The 27,240-nt window shown below is 41.5% G+C and overlaps 1 protein-coding gene across 4 annotated transcripts; it reads right to left on the bottom strand.

Moving 5' to 3' along the window:
- Positions 1-2,361: 2,361 nt before the first annotated feature.
- On the bottom strand, positions 2,362-24,621 carry LOC129821464 (cell division cycle protein 16 homolog). Of its 4 annotated transcripts, none has more exons than XM_055879142.1 (18): positions 24,445-24,621; positions 23,322-23,376; positions 23,103-23,200; positions 22,710-22,748; positions 21,551-21,685; positions 20,948-21,107; positions 18,553-18,647; positions 18,020-18,153; positions 17,693-17,772; positions 17,546-17,595; positions 17,276-17,349; positions 16,923-17,048; positions 16,503-16,655; positions 15,389-15,452; positions 15,162-15,223; positions 4,063-4,198; positions 3,808-3,916; positions 2,362-3,241 (listed from the first exon to the last, which is right to left on the bottom strand). In XM_055879142.1, the coding sequence occupies exons 1-18, from the start codon at positions 24,490-24,492 to the stop codon at positions 2,982-2,984; spliced, it is 1,878 nt and encodes a 625-aa protein (XP_055735117.1). In that variant the 5' UTR covers positions 24,493-24,621; the 3' UTR covers positions 2,362-2,981. The 4 variants fall into 4 exon arrangements, with proteins under 4 accessions (XP_055735117.1, XP_055735118.1, XP_055735119.1 ...); XM_055879143.1 differs by having other exon boundaries at positions 3,826-3,916; XM_055879144.1 differs by having other exon boundaries at positions 3,148-3,600.
- Positions 24,622-27,240: the final 2,619 nt, after the last annotated feature.

Below are 27,240 nucleotides of genomic sequence, written 5' to 3'. Positions count from 1 at the left end.
TGACCTGTTTGGGGAGCTCCTTGGTCTTCACTGCGCCGCTTGCTTGATGGTGCCCCTTGCTTAGTAGTGTTGCAGACTCTGCGGCCTTTCAGAACAGGTGTATATATACTAAGATCATGTGACAGATATTTAAATGAACGGGGATACAACAAGCTTTATAGTCTATGAAGTGGGAATGATAGCAAAAACCTGTGTTGAAGCCATCTAAATTGAGCCAGTCAGCACATGTCAACGTTGGGGTGGTGTTTGTAGCTGTGGTCAGTAGTTGTGTGGTCAGTGGTTGTGGTTAGTGGTTGTTGGGTTGTGATCAGTAGTTGTGTTTCTCAGTAGTGTGGTTAGTAGTTGGGTGGTCTGTAGTTGTGGTCAGGTATGTGGTTGTGGTCAATAGTTGTGTGGTTGTGGTCAGAAGTGATGTGCAGTAGTTGTGGTCAATAGGTATGTGGTTGTGGTTAGTAGTTGTATTCATTCACTAGTTGTGGTCAGTATACAAGCACACTACTCCAGACCGGTCTGCACATTTTATAGTTTGAATGGTGTTTCTATGGCACCTGAAATACATTGGGATCCATGCAAATAAGGTTGTAGTAGTATATATATATATATATATATATATATATGTGTGTGTGTTTTTAAATCAACAGTACCAGTACCAATTTTTAAGTTGTTTTGGTGTTGGTAGCTTTAACAGTTCATGTTAAAATATTTACCATTGGGGTCTATGGAGTTCCAAAAGTATAAATGGTATCAAAAAGCTATACAGTCGTGGCCAAAAGTTTTGAGAATGACACAAATATTAATTTTCACAAAGTTTGCTGTTTCAGTGTCTTTCGATCAATTTTTACAGATGTTACTATGGAATACTGAATTATAATTACAAGCATTTCATAAGTGTCAAAGGCTTTTATAAACAATTACATGAAGTTGATGCAAACAGTCAATATTTGCAGTGTTGACCCTTCTTTTTAAGACCTCTGCAATACACCCTGGCATGCTGTCAATTAACTTCTGGGCCACATCCTGACTGATGGCAGCCCATTCTTGCATAATCAATGCTTGGAGTTTGTCAGAATTTGTGGGTGTTTGTTTGTCCACCCGCCTCTTGAGGATTGACCACAAGCTCTCAATGGGATTAAGGTCTGGGGAGTTTCCTGTCCATGGACCCAAAATATCAATGTTATATTCCCAGAGCCACTTAGTTATCACTTTTGCCTTATGGCAAGGTGCTCCATCATGCTGGAAAAGGCATTATTTGTCACCAAACTGTTCCTGGAAGGTTGGGAGAAGTTGCTCTCGAGGATGTGTTGGTACTATTATTTATTCATGGGTGTGTTCTTAGGCAAAATTGTGAGTGAGCACTCTCTTGGCTGAGAAGCAACCCCACACATGAATGGTCTCAGGATGCTTTACTGTTGGCATGACACAGGACTGATGGTAGCGCTCACCTTGTCTTCTCCAGACAAGCTTTTTTCCCGGATGTCCCAAACAATCGGAAAGGGGATTCATCAGAGAAAATTACTTTACCTCAGTCCTCAGCAGTCCAATCCCTGTCCCTTTTGCAGAATATCAGCCTGTCCCTGATGTTTTTCCTGTAGAGAAGTGGCTTCTTTGCTGCACTTCTTGACACCAGGCCATCCTCCAAAATTGGTTGATTTAGGCGTAATCTTACTGGCAGCAATATCCTTGCCTGTGAAGCCCTTTTTGTGCAAAGCAATGATGACGGCACGCGTTTCCTTGCAGGTAACCATGGTTGACAGAGGAAGATCAATGATTCCAACCACCACCCTCCTTTTGAAGCTTCCAGTCTGTTATTCGAACTCAATCAGCATGACAGAGTGATCTCCAGCCTTGTCCTCATCAACACTCAGACCTGTGTTAACGAGAGAATCACTGACATGATATCAGCTGGTCCTTTTGTGGCAGGCCTGAAATGCAGGGGAAATGTTTTTTTTTTAGGATGGCAAAGAGGGACTTTGCAATTAATCTGATCACTCTTCATAACATTCTGGAGTATATGCAAATTGCCATCATACAAACGGAGGCAGCAGACGTTGTGAAAATGAATAGTTGTGTCATTCTCAAAACGTTTGGCCACGACTGTATACAAGCAACCTATTCCAGACCACGTTTTAAAGTTTGAAATCCGTTTAAACCACATTTTAAGGTTTGAATTTCGTTTCTAGCTTAAACGGTGGAAGACTAGTTACGACCAGAATTTTGTTCCATTCAAGTCTATAGCAATTTAAATGCATTGGGATGTATACAAATATGGTTGGTAGTGTGAAAAGTACTAGTGTCAATGTTTTTTTTTTTTAAAGCAACCTGACCAAGACTGCAATGATTACACACAAAAAAAACAGAATATAAAAAGATAAACGTATGGTTTATTGTAAGTATTACCAGTATTTTGATCAAAACGCTCTTGCATTCAGCCAGTTTTGTTTGTTTATTCAAAGTAAAAATCCACAGGTAGCAACACACGTTCCTGCTAGTGGGCAGGAGTAGGGGGCACAGTCAGTTAGTGCAGACGGGGTTGCTGCTGCATTCATTCCATTCTGTTAAGCATCAGAGTACCATGTCTCTGCTTTCCCCATTGTCTTCAGACTACCTGCCTGAGGCACACATCCAAACCAAGCCCACACCTCACATCCCCAGGTCCCTTTCAACTTCCCCTTGGGAATATGAAAGGATTGAAAGTGTGAGCAATATTCATTCAGACCAAAAAATATATATTTTACAATACGTTACTGAGTGGGACATCTTTTTCCAACAAAACCCAATTGGACTGAAGCTCAAATTCATGCTAAAAAGCTCTGCCTTAAAACCTCTTCCCTATCGCTTAGTCTATTCCAATCCCATCATTTCAAATCTCCAAGAGGGGAACACGACGAGGAACCTATAGATAAGTGCCAACTTTCTGGTTGGTAATGGGTCCCGAGGCTGGGACCAGGCAACCTGCCACCACTATGATATCATCAGTGACATCACGCACTGGTGTCAGACATCGAGGTCTCGAGCATCATGTCACTCTCGTACATGTTGCATTCCAGGGGCAGCGCGCTCCGCAGGGGCGTGTCCAACGAGGCCTTGTCCTGATTGGACTGCGGCGTCTCCAGGGCCATGATGCCGCTCTCCTCCAGAAGAGCCGTGGTTCGAGCGTTACTGGGTTCCGTCGACGTGTTCAGCATCTTCATCAACCCCGGCGTGCTCAGCGTCCCACGGACTTTGTCTTTTATGTCCGTCCCTGAAATACACATATACTATTAAATGCTTTAGACACACACACACGACCAAAAGTATGTGGACACCTGCTCATTCCAAAATTATGAGCATTAATAAATATGAAGTTGGTCCCCCCCGTCGCTGCTAGAACGGCCTCCACGCTTCTGGGAAGGCTTTCGACTAGATGTTGCTGTGGGGACTTGCTTCCATTCAGTCACAAGAGCATTAGTGAGGTCCGCCACTGATGTTGGGCGATTAGGCCTGGCTCGCAGTCAGCGTTCCAATTTATCCCAAAGGTGTTTGATGGGGTTGAGGTCAGGGCTCTGTGCAGGCTAGTCAAGTTCTTCCACACCGATCTCGACAAACCATTTCTGTATGGACCTGTTTGGACATTATTTCTTAACACAATTCGCCGGCAAGGCACATGCTGGCAACAAGACTTGGAAAAAGCAAAAAACAAAACGCAAAATCAACAGTACTTAAATGTGTTGTAAGTCATTGATGTTCACAGGCAAAAATAACAAATACATCAACAAATATTTTTCGCAAATCTGTTTTTAGCATAGGTTGCAAAGGAAGTCGTTTTACCTATGTAGGAAGTTTTACCTATGTAGGCATCCGTATCACCAATGTACATCTCAATGCAGTGGCCGAGCATCGTCACAGAAAACGTGTCATCACGCTTAAGACCGAGTGCCTGTCAGAAAAAGAAGCAGAAAAACTCACATCAATTGCTGTAATAACATTAAAATGCACAGCAATATATATTCAACGTGTCACACAGGTTCTGTGTCTATGGATTTCAAATGTAAATAAAAACGGACCCAAAAAAATAAACAGTACCGTGTGGAAGTAGTCGATGGCGCTCTCGAAGTCTCCCATGAGGCTGTGCACATATCCGATGGCGGAGTAGGTTGACGCGTGCTGGGGGATGAGAACCAGGGCCTGGCGGTGGTACTCTAACGCCTGGACATACTTCCTATTGGGAGGACAGAACAAAACAACCAATTGGACAGTTCTCTAATGACAAGAGCCAAATAAAGAGTTCTGCCTGGGCTGGGTGGGTTCAGAGAGCCAAAATAAGGATGTAACCAAACAACACCTTCCCTATCAGAACTAGGTAAAAATAGTACTTGTTTAATTTTTGATATTGTTCCATGTTCCAATTGACTCTTGCAAACTTAATCCTTAGAACAGCAATTAGAAGTCGAAACAATACATATGCTGAGCGATAGAGCTGGAGAAATGTAAGCACTCAAATTCATAAACAGAGCTATGGATACCAATAATGGAAGGACTGACCAAATGTTTTACAAGTTATAGTTTAAACCATGTTGAGAGGCTATATAGTTTTGCTTGTTTAGTTTTACATTTCTTCACAAACATTGGAGTGAAACAACCTTGTATTTTGGGTTCTGATGGGGTACGACAGCTGACAGCTTGGTCGCAAATGGATCTTCCAAATGGATAATGACCCCAAGCATACTTCCAAAGTTGTGGCAAAATGGCTTAAGGACAACAAAGTCAAGGTGGTGGTTGAAGATTTCCCTCTAGTGGTGTGGGGGCTGTGCTTTGGCAAAGTGGGTGGGGTTATATCCTGCCTGTTTGGCCCTGTCGGACAGGGCCACAGTGTCTCCCGACCCCTCCTGTCTCAGCCTCCAGTATTTATGCTGCAATAGTTTGTGTCGGGGTGTGTCAGGGTCAGTCTGTTATATCTGGAGTAGTTCTCCTGTCTTCTCCTGTGTCCTGTGTGAATGTAAGTATGCTCTCTCTAATTCTCTCTTTTTCTTTCTCTCTCGGAGGACCTAAGCCCTAGGACCATGCCTCAGGACTACCTGGCCTGATGACTCCTTGCTGTCCCGTCCACCTGGCCGTGCTGCTGCTCCAGTTTCAACTGTTCTGCCTGCGGCTATGGAACCCCTGATCTGTTCACCGGACGTGTTACCCGTCCCAGACCTGCTGTTTTCAACTCTGAGTATCTCTACCGCTCCTGCTGTCTCTAGAATGATCGGCTATGAAAAGCCAACTGACATTTACTCCTGAGGTGCTGACCTGTTGCACCCTCGACAACCACTGTGATTATTATTACTTGACCCTGCTGGTCATCTATGAACATTTCAACATCTTGGCCATGTTCTGTTATAATCTCCACCCAGCATAGCCAGAAGAGGACTGGCCACCCCTCATAGCCTGGTTCCTTTCTAGGTTTCTTCCTAGGTTCTGGCCTTCCTAGGGAGTTTTTCCTAGCCACCGTGCTTCTACACCTGCATTGCTTGTTTGGGGTTTTAGGCTAAGTTTCTGTACAGCACTTTCAGATATCAGCTGATGTAAGGGCTTAAAAAATACATTTGATTGGCTGAAGGTATTGGAGTGGCCATCACAAAGCCCTGACCTCAATCCTATAGAACATTTGTGGGAAGAACTGAAAAAGTGTGTGCGAGCAAGGAGGCCTACAAACCTGACTCATTTACACCAGCTCTGTCAGGAGGAATGGGCCAAAATTCACCCAACTTATTGTGGGAAGCTTGTGGAAGGCTACTCGAAACGTTTGACCCAAGTTAAACTTAAAGGCAATGCTACCAAATACTAATTGAGTGTATGTAAACTTATGACCCACTGGGAATGTGATGAAAGAATTGCTGAAATAAATCACTCTCTATTATTCTGATATTTCACACTCTTAAAATAAAGTGTTGATCCTAACAGACCTAAGACAGGGAATTTTTACATGGATTCAATTGTGAATTGTGAAAAACTAAGTTTAAATGTATTTGGCTAAGATGTATTTAAACTTCCGACTTCAACTGTAGTTGTTTGTATTCAAATATCAGCTCAGATCCTCCTAGGATCCTAGGGCGACAAATAGCCTAGCGGTTAGAGTATTGGCCCAGTAACTGAAAGGTTTGAATATCCAAGCCGACAAGGAAAATACATTTTGCTCCAGGGGCTCTGTACTACTATGGCTGAACTTGTAACAACACATTTCACTGCACAAATCCAGAGTGTTATTATATATAAAAAAAGGTTTATCCTTATCTTGTCTCCCATCGACAGGACCAAAGGCTGGACCAAAAGATACAGAAATAGGACCAAAGGATGGCACTATCATTCACTACACCCAAGGATTCCTCAGATGTTTTGGAACATTTGAAAAGAAAACCTGTGCAGGAAACTGAAGAAAAGCCTATACGGGATCCTCCAGAAAAAATGCAGACAGCAAGGATAATGGGGTGGTAGACTAAAGAACAAACCTAAGTCTATTGTGTACACTGCCCAGTTCAATACCACACAGTACATCATGCACACCGGAGGTGGATGATAAAGGACACTGGCCAATTCTGCATGCTGCGCCTCAGGCAACTTCCAAAGTAAGTCAACTGGGGCTTTTAAATTCAAGATCCATAAACAAAGGCTTACTACTGAATGACATCATTGCTGATAGAGGTCTAGATTTTCTCTGCCTCACAGACTTGGCATCAGCCCAATGAGCACGGTGCCTTCAGAAAGTATTCATACCCCTTTGACTTCTTACAAATTGTGTGTTACAACCTGAATTTAAAAATGATTCAATTGAGTGTCACTGGCGCACCCCCCTCCCTCCATAATCTAAAAGTGGAAATATGTTTGACATTTTTACAAATAAATGTAAAACTGAAATGTGTTGAGTCAAGTATTCAACCCCTTTGTTATGACAAGCCTAAATACAGTTATTTTGCATGGACTCACGGTGTGTGCAAGTGTTTAACATGATTTTTGAATGCCTACCTCGTACAGATAATTGTAAGGTCCCTCAGTCGAGCAGTGAATTTCTAACAAAGATTCAACCACAAAGACCAGGGAGGTTTTCAAATTTTTTAAGCAGACACTGAATATCACTGAGCATGGTGACGTTATAAATTACACTTTTGGATAGTGTATCCTAAACCCATTCACTACAAAGATACAGGCATCTTTCCTAACTCAGCTGCAGGAGAGGAAGGAAACCGTCCATGAGGCCAATGGTGACTTTAAAACAGAGTTGACCGGCTGTGATAGGAGGAAACTAAGGACGGATCAATAACATTGTAGTTACTCCACAATACTAACCCAAATGACAGAGTAATTTTTTTTAAATTCCAAAACATGCATCCTGTTTGCAATAAGGCACTAAAATAAAACTGCAAAATATGTGGTCAAAGAAAATAACAATTTCCTGAATACAAAGTGTTATGTTTGGGGCAAATCTAACATCACCGAGTACCACTCTTCATATTTTCAAACATGGTTGTGGCTGCATCGTGTTATGGATATGCTTGTCATCTGCAAGGGAGTTTTTTTAAGCTAAAAAGAAAGAGGAAAACCTGGTTCAGTATGCAGTCCAATAGACACTGGGTGAAACATTCACCTTTCAGCAGAATAACCCAAAACACAAGGCCAAATATACACTGAAGTTGCTTACCAAGATGACACTGAATGTTCCTGACTGGCCTAGCTACAGTTCTAATTTAAAAATCTACGACAAAACTTAAATTTCTGTCTAGCAATGATCAACAACCAACTTGACAGAGCTTGAAGATTTAAAAAAAAAAGAATGTGCAAATATTGTACAACCTAGGTGTTCAAGGCTATTAGAGAATTACCCAGAAAGACTCACTGCTGTAATCGCTGCAAAATAAGATTCTACCATGTATTGGCTCAGGGGAATACTTATGTAAATAAGATATTTAATTTTAAATAAATTTGCAAACATGTCTAAAAACACACATTCACTTTGTCATTATGGGGTGTGTAGATGGGTGAGAAAAATATATTTAATCAATTTTGAATTCATGTTGCAACATAACAAAATGTGGAGTAAGTCATGGGGTATGAATACTTTCTGAAGGCACTGTATTTTACAAAAAGTTTACAAATGAATTAAAATGAAAAGCTGAAATGTCTTCAGTCAATACATATTCAAACACTTGGTTATGGCAAGCCTAAATAAGTTCAGGAGTAAATTTATTATTATTGCATAACAAGTTACATAACAGTAAGTTGCATGCAGACAATGAATAGGCGACGTTGTTGCCGGTGATGTCTGGTTGAGGACCAGCCTTACATCAGGCCTACAAGCCCTCAGTCCAGCCTCTTTCAGCCTATTGCGGACAATCTGAACACTGATGGAGGGATTGTGCGTTCCTGGTGTAACTCAGGCAGTTGTTGCCATCCTGTACCTGTCCCGCAGGTGTGATGTTCGGATGTACCAATCCTGTGCAGGTGTTGTTACACGTGGTCTGCCACTAAGAGGATAATCAGCTGTCCATCCTGACTCCCTGTAGCGCCGTCTTAGGCATCTCACAGTACGGACATTGCAATTTATTGCCCTGGTCACATCTGCAGTCCTCCTGCCTCCTTGCAGCATGCCTAAGGCACATTCACGCAGACGAGCAGAAAGGCCTCTTTAGTGTCCTAAGTTTTCATAACTGTGACCTTAATTGCCTACCGTCTGTAAGCAGTTAGTGTCTCACCGACCTTTCCACAGGTGCATGTTCATTAATTGTTTATGGTTCATTGAACAAGCATGGAAAACAGTGTTTAAACCGTTTACAATAAAGACCTGTGAAGTTGTTTGGATTTCTACGAATTATCTTTGAAAGACAGGGTCCTGAAAAAGGGACTTTTACTGAGTATATAAGTACCAGTCAAAGGTTGGCACACCAAGTCATTCAAGTTTTTTAAAAATTTTTTTACACATTGTAGAATAATATTTAAGACGTCAAAACTATGAAATAACACATATGGAATCACGTAGTAAACAATACAAAATATATTTTATATATGAGATTCTTCAAAGTAGCCACCCTCAGCCTTGACAGCGTTGCACACTCCTGGCATTCTCTCAACCAGCTTCATGAGGTAGTTACCTGACTGCCAATCACAACATTCTTATTGGCAGACTCAGCCTTGGTTTGTCAATTGATTGCCTCACCAACTACTTCTCTGATAGAGTTCAGTGTTTCAATTCGGAGGGCCTGTTGTCCGGACCTCTGGCAGTCTATGGGGGTGACACAGGGTTCAATTCTCGGGCCGACTCTTCTCTGTATACATCAATGATGTCGCTCTTGCTGCTGGTGATTCTCCGATCCACCTCTACGCAGACGACACCATTCTGTATACCTCTGGCCCTTCTTTGGACACTGTGTTAAATAACATCCAGATGAGCTTCACTGCCATACAACACTCCTTCCGTGGCCTCCAACTGCTCTTAAATGCAAGTACAACTAAATGCATGCTCTTCAACTGATCGCTGCCCGCACCTGCCTGCATCACTACTCTGGACAGTTCTGACTTAGGTATTTGTAGTTGTCCACATATTCTAGGTGTCTGGTTAGACTGTAAACTCTCCTTCCAGACTCATATTAAAACATCTCCAATCCAAAATTAAATCTAGAATCGGCTTCCTATTTCGCAACAAAGCATCCTTCACTCATGCTGCCAAACATACCCTCGTAAAACTGATCATCCTACCGATCCTCGACTTCGGCGATGTCATTTACAAAATAGCCTCCAACACTCTACTCAACAAATTGGATGCAGTCTATCACAGTGCCATCCGTTTTGTCACCAAAGCCCCATATACTACCCACCGCTGCGACCTGCACGCTCTCGTTGGCTGGCCCTCACTTCATACTCGTCGCCAAACCCACTAGCTCCTGGTCATCTACAAGTCTCTGCTAGGTTAAGCCCCGCCTTATCTCAGCTCACTGGTCACCATAGCAGCACACACGCGTAGCACGCGCTCCAGCAGGTATATCTCACTGGTCATCCCCAAAGCCAATTCTTCCTTTGGCCGCCTCTCCTTCCAGTTCTCTGCTGCCAATGACTGGAATGAACTGCAAAAATCACTAAATCTGGAGACTCTTACCTCCCTCACTCGCTTTAAGCACCAGCTGTCAGAGCAGCTCACAGATCACTGCTCCTGTACATAGCTCATCTGTAAATAGCCTATCCAATCTACCCCATCCCCATACTGTATTTATTATTTATCTTGCTCCTTTGCACCCCAGTATCTCTACTTGCACATTCATCTTCTGCACATTCTACCATTCCAGTGTTTATTGCTATATTGTAATTACTTCGCCACCATGCCCTATTTATTGCCTTACCTCCCTTATCCTACCTCATTTGCACACGCTGTATATAGACTTTTTTCTACTGTATTATTGATTGTATGTTTGTTTATTCCATGTGTAACTCTGTGTTGTTTTATGTGTCGAACTGCTTTGCTTTATCTTGGCCAGGTCGCAGTTGCAAATGAGAACTTGTTCTCAACTGGTTAAATAAAAGGTGGGGAAAAAAGCAAATCAATTAACAGGTGCGCCTTGTTAAAAGTACATTTGTGGAATTTATTTCCTTCATTTCCTAATGCGGTTGAGCCCAACATTTGTGTTGTGACAAGGTGGGGGGGGGGGGGTATACAGAAGAGCCTTATTTGGTAAAATACCAAGTCCATATTATGGCAAGAACAGCTCAAATAAGCAAAGAGAAATGACAGTCCGTCCTTAATTTAAAAGACATGAAGGTCAGTCAATCCAGAACATTTCAAGTTTCTTCAAGTACATTTGCAAAAAACCATCAAGCGCAATGATGAAACTGGCTCTCATGAGGACCGTCACAGGAAAGGAAGACACAGAGTTACCGCTGCTGCAGAGGATAAGTTCATTAGAGTTACCAGCCTCAGAAATTGCAGCCCAAATAAATGCTTCACAGAGTTCAAGTAACAGACATCTCCACAACTGTTCAAAGTAGACTGTGTGAATCAGGCCTTCAAGGTCAAATTGCTGCAAAGAACCCACTACTAAAAGAACACCAATAATGAGAAGAGACTTGCTTAGGCCAAGCAACAAGAGCAATGGACATTAGACCGGTCGAAATCTGTACTTTGGTCTGAGGAGTCCAAATGAGATTTTTGGTTCCAACCGCCATGTCTTCGTGAGACGCAGAGTAGATGATCTCCGAACGGGTGGTTCCCACCGTGAAGCATGGTGGTGTGATGGTGCCTTGCTGGTGACACTGTCAGTGATTTATTTAGAATTCAAGGCATGCTTAACCAGCATGTCTACCACAGCATTCTGCAGCGATACTCCATCCAATCTGGTTTGCGCTTCGTGGGACTATCATTTGTTTTTCAACAGGACAATGACCCAAAACACACCTCCAGGCTGTGTAAGGGCTATTTGACCAATAGGGAGAGTGATGGTGTGCTTCATCAGATGACCTGGCCTCCACAAGCACCCAACCTCAACCCAATTGAGATGATTGGGACCGCAGAGTGAAGGAAAAGCAGCCAACGAGTGCTCAGCATATGTGGGAACGCCTTCAAGAAGGTTGGAAAAGCATTCCAGGTGAAGCTGGTTGAGAGAATGCCAAGAGTGTGCAAAGCTGTCAAGGCAAAGGGTGGCTACTTTGAAGAATCTCAAATATATTTTGATTTGTTGAACACTTTTCTGGTTACTACATGATTCCATGTGTTATTTCATAGTTTTTGTCTTCACTATTATTTTACAATATAGAAAATATAAAAAATAAAATCTCTTGAATGAGTAGGTGTGTCCAAACTTTTGACTGAGAGATTTTCTTAATTTAATTTTTACTGTTTGGACCCGAATAAACACTTATGCGGCCAGTCCAATACTTTTCTATTTAGAAAAGGCTACGCACTCCATTCCTGGTAAGCTGCCTGCAGGACATCAATGCGTGGATGCAGTTGAGTTTTTTATTTGACCTTTATTTAACTTGGCAAGTCAGTTAAGAACAAAGTCTTATTTTCAATGACGGCCTAGGAACAGTGGGTTAACTGCCTTGTTCAGGGGCAGAACGGCAGATTTTTACCTTGGCAGCTCTGGGATTCGATCTTGCAACCTTTCGGTTACTGGCCCAACGTTCTAACCACTAGACTACCTGCCACCTCTTACAGTTAAACTGCAAAAAGACAGATTGGCACTCACACCATCATAAATATCAGCAGCTACAGCCTCAATATTGATGGTGTCAAGATCCTCCTCTCCAGTGAGGTTCGCAACCTGGGTGTGATATGACAGTATGCTCTCGTTTGAGGCCCACATCCAGAGTGTGACCAAAGTCTCATTTTCCATCTACAGAACATTGCCAGGTTACGACCTATACTATCACAACCTTAGGCTGATCGACTCATCCACGCCTTTATTTCATCCCGTCTGGACTATTGTAAATGCCCTGTTTGTTGGCGCATCTGCCAAGTGCCTAAACAAGCTACACTACAGTGCATTCAGAAAGTATTCATACCCCTTCCCTTTCTCAATGTGTTTACAGCCTTATTCTGAAACGCATTAAAGAAAACATCTCAATCTACACACAATACCCCATAAACTATTGCAAATGTATTAACAAATAAACAGAAAGCTTATTTTACATAAACATTCAGACCCTTTGCTATGAAACTCGAAATTGAGCTCAGGTGCATTTTGTTTCCATTGATCACCCTTGACATGTTTCTACAACTTGATTTGAGTCCACCTGTGGTAAATTCAATTGATTGCCTTTCCAAAATCATGTCCACACACCTGTCTATAAAAAAATGGTCCCACACTTGACAGTGCATTTCAGAGAAAACCAAGCCATGAGGTCAATGGATTTGTTCATAGAGCTCTGAGACAGGATTATGTCGAAGCACAGATCTGGAGAAAGGTACCAAAACATTTCTGCAGCATTGAAAGTCCCAAGAACACAGTGGCCTCCATCATTCTTAAATGGAAGAAGTTTGGAACAACCAAGACTCTTCCTAGAGCTGGCCAAACTGAGCTATCGGGGGAGAAGGGCCTTGGTCAGGATGGTGACCAAGAAGCCGATGGTCACTCTGACAGAGTTCCTCTGTGAAGATGGGAGAACCTTCCAGAAGGACAACTATCTCTGTAGCAATTCACGATGGAAGCCACTCCTCAGCAAAAGCCACGACAGCCCACTTGCGAGTTTGATTGAACCCTTTGGCCTGAATGCCAAACGTCACGTCTGGAGGAAACCTGGCACCATCCCTACGGTGTAGCATGATGGTGGCAGCATCATGCTGTGGGGATGTTTTTCAGCGGCAGGGACTTGGAGACTAGTCAGGAGAGGGAGTGATGAACAGAGAAAGTACAGAGAGCCTTTTAAAATTATAAACTTGGATTAGCTGACACAACGTGTCATTGGAACACAGGAGTGATAGTTGCTGATAATAGGCCTCTGTACACCTATGTAGATATTCCATTAAAAATCTGCCGTTTCCAGCTACATCAGTCATTTACGACATTCACATTCATAGACTGTATTTCTGATCAATTTCATATTTTAAATGGACAAAAAGAATGTGCTTTTCATTCAAAACCTGGAAATTTCTAAGTGACCCCAAACTTTTGAACAGAAGTGTATATACATAAAAAATAAATAATAATTTGCACCTTGGGTGTGAGAAGTGATTTACAAATTAAATGAATGATTAATATTATTAGCAGTTCTTGATTGAGATTGGCACAATGGAACCAATTGAATAGTCCCAAAACTGCAAACCCTGCCTCTCACTTCACTTAGGTTCATTTAATGTCTCAATATTTTACCATAAACAAATTCACCACATAGGAAAACATCCCATCATCTCTTGAACAAATAAATTACGGAACCATGTGCATGTTGTTTGCAGGGCTTTACCAACTGATTAATTCAAAAGATCAGTGAACACGGCAATCCTGTTAAGAAACCTTCATTAAAATAAAAACACGCATTAACTGCAAGGTGTGGATTTCCAAAGATGCCCCTTTAGATATGAAGTACCCAAATCTTTTCAAAACAGCCACTTGCACTGCAAAGCCTCTCTAGATCTGCTTAGTGGCTACTATGCATTAATACTCAATGAGAGTCCTAAGGACTGGAGACGAGCAAAAGCGTGTCTTTGAAAATAGTGCGAGGAGAAAGAAAAAGAGAGAGATACAGTAGGTTAGGGATTGTCAACTAGTTTCAGCCGCAGGCCGATTTTATGTTCAGCGGATGGTCGGGGGGCCAGAACATAATTACAAATCATTTGTAGACTGCCAATTGACTGTAAGAAGCCTAAACAGATATGTTTGAATAAATCAATACTTTCAAGCCTTGCTTACATTTGTACACAATCACATTTCTCTCCATTATGAATGGGAAAACTTGGGAAAATATTTCTTAAATTAAAAATCAGTTGGAGCGTATTTCCTGGTGATTTTACAGTATTCTATGTCCAACAAAGAAACATTTCTTCTTTCGGCTCAGAAAACATGGGGGGAAAAATGAAACCACCCGCGGGACAAATTCAGCCTCCGGGCCGTCAGTTGGGGAACCCTGCAGTAAGTCCTCTCATCACCTCAGACTCTCCCCCTGAAATACCACTCAGGAAAATGTTTGGATCCCTGTCCTTTAACAATGCTTTAGCAGGTACCTGGGAGACAACAGAGAAACGCCTGCCTGTCTAACTACCTAATCCTGAACTTATAAGTGAGATGAGAACAAGGACAGGACCACAACAGTGATGTCATAGGAGATACAGAGATACTGCATATGCCAGTCAGAACTTCCATTCTGTTCAGTTCCATCCCCTCAAAAGGGGTGTGTCACAAGCCAACTAGAAGTATTCTGGATTAGTTTAGGCTAACTGGTTTCAGTTAGCGCCACATTCCAGCTCACAAAGGTGGTTATTTATCCAACAGCTTCCACTAATTCAAACCAGGCTTGTAACGGCGTGTGCATGTCGCACGGTGGAAAGCCCAGAGTCCAACAGTTACCATAGTAATTTACCTGGCTAAAAAGGTGTCGACGCCTTCGTCACAATAGTCATCCAAAGTTGAATTCTGAATAAACCAAAGTGAGTTCGCAACTCCATCCTGGTGTCCTCCATCTGGTGTCCTGATGAGTAAATACTTACGGAGGATCTTTATACTCACTTCAGTTTTCGACATACGTGACCCAGGTTGTTCAGGAGTGGCTCCCACTTGTCCACTGTTACCTGGAAGAAAACACAACTTTTACAAAAAGAGGAATGTTTGCATTGAAAATAAACACACAGCAACTACACTGGCTGCCAGTTCTTAAGAAGTTCCATTTTTTTTAAGAATGGCGTATGACACAATACATGTGGGGCTAGAGTTAGTCGATTCAAATGAGCAGCTACCTCATTCCCAATGGCTTTGATCTTGTCCATTGCGTCCAGGAACAACTTCTCGGCTGTTTTCCAGCTGAAAATTGCAGAATTTAACACATTTCAGCACAATCAAAGCCAACACATGAACAAATAAAAAAATAAGGCATAAGTACCCTTTCACACACACTATCGTGTCAACCCGAACCATACGGTGCCAGCACAGAGTTTTTCTTTACAAATGGTCCTTTCCGGCAAGGTTCCAGCAACTATGATGGAGGCGTGGCCAGGTGCAGCTAAATCTCAATAAATAGACAGAATCCACACTTATCGTCGCGACCCAAACCGAATCAGTCGTGGCCCTACCTGTGGGTTTAAACCCATCGTTAGGAGAACACTCTTCTAACCCATTTGCTAATGGCTATGATGAGAGCCCTTAAGCGTGTATGTGTGCATGTGGGGGTATTGCAGAGTGTGTTAAACACTGAGCGTACAAAACACTCTGTGTATTTCCATGACCAGGTGAAAGCTATGATCCTTTTAATGTCACTTGATAAACCCACTTCATAATCAGTGTAGATGATGGGGAGGAGACAGTTTAAAGGATTTGAAACAATTGAGACACGGATTGCGTCTGTGTGCCCTTCAGAGGGTGAAAGGGCAAGACAAATTATTTAAGGTGTCTTTGAACACGGTATGGTAGTAGGTGCCCAGGTGCATTGGTTTGAGTGTCAAGAACTGCAACACAGCTGTGTTTTTCACACTCAACAGATTCCTGTATGTACCAAGAATGGTCCACCACCCAAAGGACATCCAGCCAACTTGACACAAATGTGGAAAGTATTGGAGTCAACAAGGGCCAGCATCTCTGTGGAGTGCTTTCGACACCTTGTAGAGTCCATCCCCGACAAATTGAGGCTGTTCTGCGGGTAACAGGGGGAGAAACTCAATATTAGGGAGGTGTTCCTAATGCTTTGTACACTCAGTGTAGTATGTGAGCACGTGGGGGTATTACAGTGTATGCAATATATCCTCTTGGGTGCAGGTGTGTGAGTATGCACATATGTACATTTTCCCAATGTGTGGCCGTTTTCCCCCAGTGTGTGCATACACATTATCTCTGTATGTATTTGTGTGTGTGACTCACTCTCCGTTCTGAAAGGCCACAACGGCTACCTCGTGCATGACAAAGGGGTCTTCTGGGGCTATGCTCAGGGCCTGGCTGAAGAAGCGCTCGGCCAGTTTAGAGTTGTTTGTAAGACCGTACTCCAGCCCTATGTACAACATGGGGAGATGACATCTGGACAAGAGAGATGAGAGCAAGGGTTAGGGGTCAAGTCTAATGGGAAAGATTGTGAAGGTACATGCTATTATATATATATATATAAGTTTGTTGTGATACTGTACATTTCTCACTGTTTTCAATGACTAAGGCACACCTGCTTTTAGCAAGATGCATCTTTGAACACACGCCAACAAATGTGTTCATGTTCAACATTGCTTTTCAGCACATGTGACAGATCTGTTCTGTGGATGTGTGGTGTCTGGGTACAATAACAGTACATACCCCTTCATCAGTTGAGCAGCAGTGAAGTAGGCAGCCATGGCCTGGTCGTGTTCACTCTCCACTGCAAACGAGTGACCGTAGGCGATCCATGCCGGACCGTACGTCCGCTCCAAAGTGGTCGCCTTGCTGTGGGAGACAGCATAAGGAACTTAGAGTAGAATATCTCTTTTATTTACACTGAGTGAATGATAATCAATGTTTTTTTATTTTTTTTTTATAATAGTTTGAAATTTGTAGATTTGATTCAGAAGCAAGTGAATCAAAATATTTTAATTTACAATATATAGAATATCAGTGTCTAACTGCTGAATATAAAATATGCTCGGTAATAAGAAAAACATGATATCTGGTACCTGAGATATCTACGCGCGTGTTCATTTTTGTGACCAACCATTAGATAGTAGCATCCCACAGCAAACCAAGAGACCTGGATGACAACAACGTATACCATTTGTCTAGTGGTCAAAAAATAAAAACACACACAAAAGAAAACATACCGTACCAATCAGAGCTTGGATATGTGGAATGGCGAGATGCTAGTATTGGGGGGGGGGGGGGGGGGGGGTGTACTCATAGCAGAGCAGGCAACACTTTGCACTATATAGGGCAGGGCCTATACTTACTGGGTTGTTGGGGTACAAGTCCACAAGCCTGTGCGAAAGGTAAAACAGTTCTGTGGTAGTAAAAAAAGGAGAATCATGGTACACGTTCAGATGTTAAATGTATCTTTCACATGTATGAATAACCAATGAGAGCTTCAACAGTCTTACCATTTGCTTTGCTGAGCTCCACCAGTGTTCCTATATGAACAGGTAAACAGTTGGCATGGAATGGGTCTTTCACCATCACCCTTGAAGGAAACACAAAACATTCAGGTTTTACAGACATGACCAAATGACAGTGTGAAACGCATATCCTTTTTACACAACTGAGCCGAGCTGAGAATAATATTCCACTAACAGAAACCATACAAATATCACAAGTTCTTATAAAAATTAAAAAAGTTAGATTGGTCAGTTAACGCTTGCAGACTGCCGACACATCTCAATTTGTTGTTAAAAGGTTAAGATGGGCCAGCGGTTAGTTACCAAACTTACATGGAAGTGAGTTTGTAGCACATTTTGAAGTCACAGTTGTAATAATGCCTCTCAGCAAGGGAGACCACCACGTCCAAATTGTCCTGGAGACCGTTGACCATCTCTGGGACCACCATATCACTGGGTTTGTTATACTGAGGGAAGGAAAGAGGAAAGGATGGATGGAGAGAAAAAAAAAGTGGAGAAAGGGAGGGGGAAACAAATGTGGAATAGGAACACTAATTTGAGACAAATGACCACTCTTAACTTTAGTAAAATCAGAGAGAACATTTCTGGGTTGTTGTTGTCGTCATTGTTAGGGGCAACTGTAGACAACCAATATTAACCAAATATGAGTGATTGTAATATTTAGAAAATAATCATATGGTTCATTCTGAACTATAGGGCAAAATTCAAAGTGACATGACATGTGTATTCCAACATAGAAACACAACATGGTGATCAACATTGCACATGACAATGTAAAATACTGAAACTTAAAAGGAATCTGAACGCAACTGATGTCCTGACATGGAGGATAACAGTGGACGTACCTTCTTCAATTTATTCTCAAACAGGAAGTGAAGTAATTTGTCTTCTTCCTCTGTGCACTGTTGGCTCAAAGGAAGCAAGTCCAGGAAGTCCTTTTCTACAAACACAAAAATGACAAAAGGTCTTTAAATAAGGGGTTTGGGAATAAATGTAATACGTTTACCCTACAGACACATCTATAAACCGTTAATGGCTAACAAAGCAACATACATACCTATATTTCAGGGATGCAAACTGGTGAGGGCCCAAAAAGGGGCACAGAAACACACGAAGAGTGGGGTTGTCACAATACCAACATTTTACTAAAAATGTGATACCAGGCCAAGGCACATGGGGGCCCGAGAAGGCAAAAAAATATATATATATCACACACAAACGGTCAAAAGTTTTAGAACACCCCCATTTCTCCAGTTTTGAAATTTAAGCAGTTCAAGTCCAGTGAATAACCTGAAACGGTACAAAGATAAGCGGTAAACTGCCAGAGGTTAATAAATAAAAAAATTCGGTTACGGGAAAATTATGTACATTTCAGAGTTATAAAAAAGGCCTTTCCAAAGAACAAATTACAGCTGTTCTGCAGCAATGGAAGTAAATTAAGCCTTGAAAGTTGATGCTAACAATTCCTACAGGTGTCCCAACTTTTGTTGACTACTTACAAAACCTCTGTCTGTATAAAAGCAGTGTTGGAACAGACTGTGTTACTACACCCTCTTAAGCATTATTTGGGACAGTATTGTTTGAGATTTAACAGCTTGCATGATAGGCAGCTCACAGTACAACAGCTTCAAGCACAGCTTAACACTGGTCGAAGTAAGCAAATGTGTTTACATTTATTTAACTAGGCAAGTCAGTTACAGAACCTCTTAAGGATCCACCCCTTTTATTCCAATTTTCGCTTAAAATGACATACCGAAATCTAACTTCCTGTAGCTAAGGCCCTGAAGCAATGATATGCATATTCGTGGTACCATTTAAAAGGAAAAACTGAAGTTTGTTGAAATGTGAAAGGAATGTAGGAGAATATAACAATAGATCTGGCAAAAAAATAGGTTATTTTGTACCATCTTTAAAATGCAAGAGAAAGGCCATAATGTATTATTCCAGCCCAGGTGCAATTTAGATTTTGGCCACTAGATGGCAGTGTGCAAAGTTTACGCCTGATCCAATGAACCATTGCATTTCTGTTTTGTCTCAAGACTGCCCAAATGTTCCTATTTTTTTTATTAATAACTTTTCATGTTCAAAATTGTGCACTCTCCTCAATAGCATGGTATTCGTTCACTGTAATAGCTACTGTAAATTGGACAGTGCAGTTAGATTAACAAGAATTTAAGCTTTCTGCCAATACCAGATATGTCTATGTCCTGGGAAATTCCCTTGTTACTTACAACTTCATGCTAATCGCAGCCTACATTTGCTCAAATTCTACCCCAGCCAAACCATAACTACGCTGGGCCAATTGTGCAAAGCCCTATGGGACTCCCAATCACGGCCAGTTGTGATACAGCCTGGAATCGAACCAGGGTCTGTAGTGACTCCTCTAGCACTGAGATGCAGTGCCTTAGGGCTCCCGAGTGGTGAAGCCATCTTAGTCTCAGTTTCAACTGTGAAGAGAAGACTTCGAGCTGCAAGTTTGACAGGTTGAGTGGCAGTAAGAAAGCCATTGCTAAGATGGCAAAATAAGAAAGAGGCTTGCCTGGGCCATGAAGCACCGCCAGTGGACTACTGAAGACTGGAAGGTCTTATGGACCGATGAATCAAAATCGTCGGTCCATCGCGCAGGGTTTTTGTACGCCGTCGAGTAGGCGAAAGGATGGTTCCTCAGTGTGTGACACCAACTGTCAAACATGGAGGAGGAAGCGTGGATCCAGAGTCGGCTTTACTTGGCTCATTGTGCACTAACAACTCCTTGTGGCGGGCCGGGCACCTGCAGGATGACCTCGGTCGTCAGTTGAACAGTGTTTCCTCCGACACATTGGTGCGGCTGGCTTCCCGGGTTAAGCAGGCGAGTGTTAACCGCGGTTTGGCGGGTCATGTTTCAACCATTGCCTCCCGAGCCCATTGGGGAGTTGCAGCGATGAGACAAGATCGAAATTGGGGAGGAAAAGGGGGGATCAAATTTGTATATAATTTTTTTATAATAATGTAGCCTATACATTGCACAAGAATTATACATTTATGGATTTTTTTTATGTATTGCTCTCTCTTCATTCAACCAGCCCACCAACCATTTGCCCTTCATCTATACAATATTTTATGACCATAAACACGACCACCCCACGGATAGAACTGCAGGTTATGAGTCAACCCGTACATCACTAGTATACGTTTGTCTTATTTTTTGATTACACAGTCCCCTTAAGTCTGTTTCTGTTCCCAGTCTTGCTCTGGCCTCACCTTCCTGAGCGGTCAGCATGTGGTGGGACGTTAGAAGGTCGAAGGCTTCAAAGCAGTACACGTCCAGTTTCAAGGCCTCTTTGTAGCTGGACGTGGCCAGTGGCCGGTTGTCCATGGCATCATAGATCTTCCCCCGCAACAGGCAGATGGAACTGTTGATCTGAAAAAGAGAGGGAAAGAAAGACGTTAAAGGGACCACAAGGGATCAGAACCACTGAAGCAGCATCAGTCGGAAGACTCGAGAGGATTCTGACATTCAAAAAAAGACCCACACATGAGTTTTGTATGAATATGGCAGGTGATGTGGCTACCGGGTGAATGACGGGACCCCTTTAATAATATGATGGTGATAATGACAAAAGGACATTTTTATAGCTTAGAAAGGAACAAAATCATAAAAATTCAGCCAAAGGGTCTTTGACATGGCAACACGGTATTCAATCTCTGCCTCAGTCACCTACAGTACAGTAGGTAAATAGTTAACCTGTAATCACAACACCATAAATGTGAAGAGACTGGAAAATCCCATTGTAAGACCACAAACGTGGTATTACAGGGCCACAAAAACACATGGGACCCTATTGTATCAAAGCTGAGACCCACAGAGGCAGGGGTCATCTCCCAGTCTGACTCTTGTATCCTGTTCTCCTCTTTGACACTCCGGTCCAGCAGCTTCTTGCTGGTTGGCTCCTCCATGTCCAGGATGTCTAAGGCCTGCTGGAACTCTTTGGCTGCATACTGCACAAAACACAAACACTAGGTTAGTGCTTCCAATGGCTCCGCTCAGTTAAGAGTATGGTCCTGGGAAATTCAGGGTTGTGGGTTTTTGTACCTGAATGTAAAAATATTCAAGAGATAAAAGGTGCTTTAAAGTTGACCCATTTTGCATACCCCACCATACCATGAGACATTAACGGTTGAGATTGATACCATTTAAAAGCTTACAAAACAGGGTTGTGAAACCATTTTATTTCTTTAATTTTTTGATTGTTGATGCTGATGAAGTTGATGCTGCATAGTATTTTTTTTTATTCCTGCTATGCATAAGCCGTAAAAACAATAAAGGCTTTCTCATTTATCCACTACATGAGAGTGCCTTGATTACTTCTGGAAGTTTGTTTGCACAAAGACTTTTCCGGCATTATTTACTGTCCAGCATCAACTTATTTTTGTTCTATTCAAGTTCAGTAAAATTGCAGTGATCTGAAGGGGTAGGTCCATTCTAGGGGTAGGTCCATTCTGGCATCCACTCTGTTTCCATGAGCATGTTGTGTCTCAACCGATGGCGGCACAACATAAAAACCTCAGCTGATGTAAAATAGGATCTAAGCTATAACATACAAGAATATGAAGAAAAAAATCGTAGTTTACGCAATTTTAGATAATTTATGCTAATTGTTAAAATACACTTTTTTTCAAGAAATTAGAAAATAGTTAGACAACGGTGTGTAATGTTTTAAATAATATCAAAGTCAACTTTTAATATTTTTCAGCAATGAAGATATGTCTCACATTATGGTGGGGTATGCAAAATGGGTCAACTTTGAACACCTTTATTCTAATTGTTTTGGCATTCAGGTCCAAGAAGTCACTTTCTGACCACTCATTTCATGGGCAAACATGTTTGAAAAGATATGTTTAAATCAAAAGGGATACTGTAGAAAAGTAATTGAATTTAAGTGGATTGACCAAAAGGCCATAGGATCATGGAGTTTGAACAGGTATATTTAATCACAAGAAGTAGCCTAAGATTAATACTCACGTGGCACCTAGCAGCAAGATATTGACAAGCACCATACAACTGAAATGAAAGATCAATATTAGGAACAGTCTGACTGACAACAACTGTTCAGATCAACAAGGACATGCAGCACACCCAGTACAATGCTTCTTCTATCAAAAATATCAAAGGCATACTCTGGATGGCACAGTTTTGAAAGCTACATAGAAGAGTGTAACGTATAGACTGGACAGACTCATAATGACAAGTCAGAATATGCCTAGTATCCAACATGTCATTAGTCCTTCTTCATGCTAGTGAGCTGCATGCTAGTGCATGAGGGCCCCTCAGTGAGACGTGTAGAACAGGGAGGCACCCAAGCTACCTGCATGCCCCATTGCAACAAATTGGGGGAAGACAACCAGGTGGTCTTACCTTATCTAGTTTACGTGAGCGGAGGGCATGGGAAGCTCTGTGGTACTGAGAGGTGAGGTAAAGGCACTGTGCTAGCCAGTAGATATCCTGGGGGTCTTCTGCAAGGACAGGAAAAAGGCATCACCTCCGTTAGATACCCTACCAACCAACATTTTATACTAACTAGCCAGATGAAAACTAAACATTTGTTACATCTCATTAATCAGGAAGATCACTCACCATGTGACAGGGATGCAATCTTATCTGCCCAAAATAGAGCACTTTGATACTGTTGCTGCAAACAAAACAGACAGGGAAGGCAGCATGAAACCAAACATTCTGAATGTGTTTACTACAAGTATGAAACTGACACTGTCAGGGGCTGTCAACACTCACTGATACAAGTTAGCTAGCCCTGATATAATGTGGCTAACCTCCAAGTACATAGTAGCTAGCTCAGGCCACTGACTTAGTAGCAAGCACATGCAGGGTAGCTAACTTAGTTACTAGCTAATTCATAAAAAGTCATGTTAATTGACTGATATCTCAGAACAAAACAGATTAGATCTCCTAAGCCTGTGTTAAGCTCAGACCTTATTTTCAGCATTTATCCCAAACCCCCATTAATTTCTCCCATAGGAATAGCCAAACGAACCAGAGGTTACTCATTTCCGTTTTTTAGGACTACAACACAGATCGAACAATGAGCCGCATAAATCTGAAGCATCCGGTTGGCATTTCCACTCACCACCAAATATGGTGATGGCAGGAAGCCCAGTGGCTGGCAGTTGGTTGAAAATAGAGCGAGATGGATGTTGTCCAACATTCTGCACATTTTCTCATTGATGAAACATTTGATCTCAGTACAGTTTCCTGTTCCCAAAACTAGAATATGTTACAAAGAGTGTGGACTACGTTTTGTAGATTTGACCAAAAACATTTTTAAATTGCGTTGTTTAGGAGTACTATGGCGAATTGAGTTATTGCACACCCTCGCTTGGCGTTCCTTAACGGAAATAGGCAAATAAATGCTAGAACGCGCCAGTAGGACCTCGCTATGCCCACTATGATTAATTTACCCCCGTTGGAAACAGAGGTAAATATTGGGTTACTTTAAAAAAAAAAAAAAATTATCGACAACAAGCTGGCAAGTTCTATTTACATTATGCTAACGCAAATATAACCTTACACAGCTGGATAACGTTCCTGTAGACTTGTCATTCTGAACAGTACCTAGCCCATTTACTTAGCTAGTAGGAGCAATACATTTTTCCAAACTGACAGCGGCAACCTAATTTAGCTATCTAACGTTAGCTACCTCGCTTCTTATCGAGACCTTTTCTAGGTCGTCTACATTTCTTACCTGATCAATGTAGTGTCGTACACGTTTTCGAAGTCTGTCGAGATTCATTGTAATTGTCCTAATGCTTTTTACAAATCAAAGCGTATCATTATCATGTGAAAATGTACTCCCTAGTAGTAGCTAGCTACGCGGCTTCTTCTGCAGCAGTAGTGTCACTTAAACTCCGCAAGGAAACTCGGGCCTTTGATTAAGGGTTCCGGTCATTTCACAGAAAATAAAATGCTATGAATATTTTATTTAATTGCGACGGAAAACATTTTGGACAATACAGTTAATTAATTACATGATAGATATAGCCAATTAAAATGTGTATTTATATTTTTGTAGAAAATATGGGGGTTAACCCTTTTATCGGTGTTATAACTACAGGTGAAAGTAAAGGAAAGGTTCACCCACTTGTAATGTTATATTGTTTTTGTGCATCTCTGAGTGATGTTCTATCGAAGGTATATGAGTTAAATAGATATGCAGTAAAATTAATTACAAATATAATTGCTGTATTTTTTTTCAGCATAACACTGGTTAATATGAATTCAAGTTGTAAACCTTTTCAAACTAACTTCTTCAAGCATTAACCAGACAGTCTATGTTTCTCAGTTCACCATGTAACAATTCACTCCGCTCCCCGTTCAGTGATGATGCTGTCCAAAAGCAAGACGTTTGGCGGTGATTATTGAAGCCATCTCTGTTCCCGATTTGCCCTCCAAGGGTTCAGCAATTACCCATTAGCTGAAGAGGTCAGTCATGGTTAGGGCATATTGGTTACCAGCTGCGGTTCTCTTTTCAAAAGGGCCAAGGAGAGAGCATGCCTGTCTAACTTCGATAGGATGCATCACAGAGGCCCGCGTTTTCATGTTTCATGTCTCGACCTTATATATAATGTACCATGTTTTCACATTCTATAACAAAGGCAAACATTCATATTAATTTATAATAACTGCAATAGCAGTTAAAAAAATTGGTTGTTTGGGTCCTGGATGCTGATTGGTTGATAGTAGGGAGTTATAGCGCCACAATCCCCATATATTCCGCGGGTAATGCCTGTTAACAATTCAGTTAAATTTATCAATGTGCAGCAAGTGCCCCACAGCCCATCCAGTCAATTTATAAACTTAATCTCCCCTGAAAAAAAGCTGTCTAGAGAATATTTCTTGCCCATGCTACAGCCTAGCATTTGGTTTGGTACAGCAGTGGTTAATATAAACCTTGCCGTGTGCCTATCCAACCTATGCAACACGTTGCTGTTTTTTGTTAGTCATCTCCACAATGCCATGCAAATATGAACGTGACGAGACTGACAGCTTCTCTGAACCCGGCAAATTAATTTATCAGGAATCATTATTATAATGGATATATTCTGACAATTGGCAATATAAACAATGTTAAACAAATGAAATGAATGCAGTTTGCTGTTATTTCAACTGCTTGATGTGATTGTGTTACGCTGTAAACACTGAATTCCCGCGATATGGGAGAAGTAGCGTAAACTCACATAAACTCGTACATCACCTTGGTCCGTAAAATTGCCCTTATTTTAGCGCCCCAAAACGTAATACTTCCAGATCAGCTGTAATGTCAATACCTTTGTAAAGCACAATTTCTACCCTTTCCAACAGAATAAATTACATGACCTAAACGCTGCCCGTTTCTGCATAATTCATGCAGGCAATGAGCCCCGTCGGGTCTTTCTAAAAATGGCAGGTGGCGAAGCGAAACTAATGCGTGAGAGTGAGAAGGAGAGATATCGTGTGGGAACATTTCTTTTTTTTTACTCGATCTGTCCAACTTATCACCTTATCGCCTCTAAAATGTAAATAAAACACTATAAAGAGTTTACATAACGTGTCATTACATACCTATTTGAAGGTTTGTGTCGAATTTGAATCTGTTTTTTAGGGCGGTGCTAAAGTGATCTTAGATAGATCTAGCCAATTAAAATGTGTATTTATATTTTTGTAGAAAATATGAGGGGAAACTCTTTTATCGGTGTTATAATTACAGGTGAAAGTAAAGGAAAGGTTCACCCACTTGTAATGTTATATTGTTTTTGTGCATCTCTGAGTGATGTTCTATCGAAGGTATGAGTTAAATAGATATGCAGTAAAATTCAATTCAATATTTAAAGTACTCAGGATGTAAAGGAAATTAAAACAATTACTTTTTTTTTTACTTTTTCCTGACAAACATAAGTGCTGTCTTTTTTTCAGCATAACAGTGGTTAATGTGAATTCAAGTTGTAAACCTTTTCAAACTAACTTCTTCAAGCATTAACCAGACAGTCTGTATCCCCCGTCACTGCCCATTTCTTGTTTTTAAAGGATGCGCGAAGTGCTACACCTAGTGGAGAGAGATTGTAAGACAGAAATAGTTGCTTTACGCATGCTGTACGTTACGACATGACACGTCTAGATGTAACGGAGGGTCAGTTATTTTTTTACTTTTCTCCAATACTATAGAGCTATTACCATGTCGATCAACGCTTGTATAGAAACCTAGTTCACACCCCCGATTTCGAAGTCAACACAGTCGCTACAGTCCCATTAGTTTTCTTTGTAGCCTCATTTGAATGTTGCGGTTGCGCACATTTATACGGAATGGGGTGAGTTTAACTTTAGTGTGTGATTACTTTTGAGTGAGGAAGATAGAAAGTTAGCACTTACCTAGTAGATCGTTTCCTTCAGCAGATGTTCCCAGGTACTGTTTTGAGATAGCAGTCTTGAACAAATATATGTACTATCAATCGAAAAAGTAGAGCCAAGTCTTTGTAATTGCAAGAAACCTCCTCACATCAACCCT

This window comes from Salvelinus fontinalis, chromosome 23 (genome assembly GCF_029448725.1).
Source record: "Salvelinus fontinalis isolate EN_2023a chromosome 23, ASM2944872v1, whole genome shotgun sequence".
Lineage (NCBI taxonomy): Eukaryota > Metazoa > Chordata > Actinopteri > Salmoniformes > Salmonidae > Salvelinus > Salvelinus fontinalis.
This window is presented reverse-complemented; position numbering and strand designations above follow the sequence as displayed.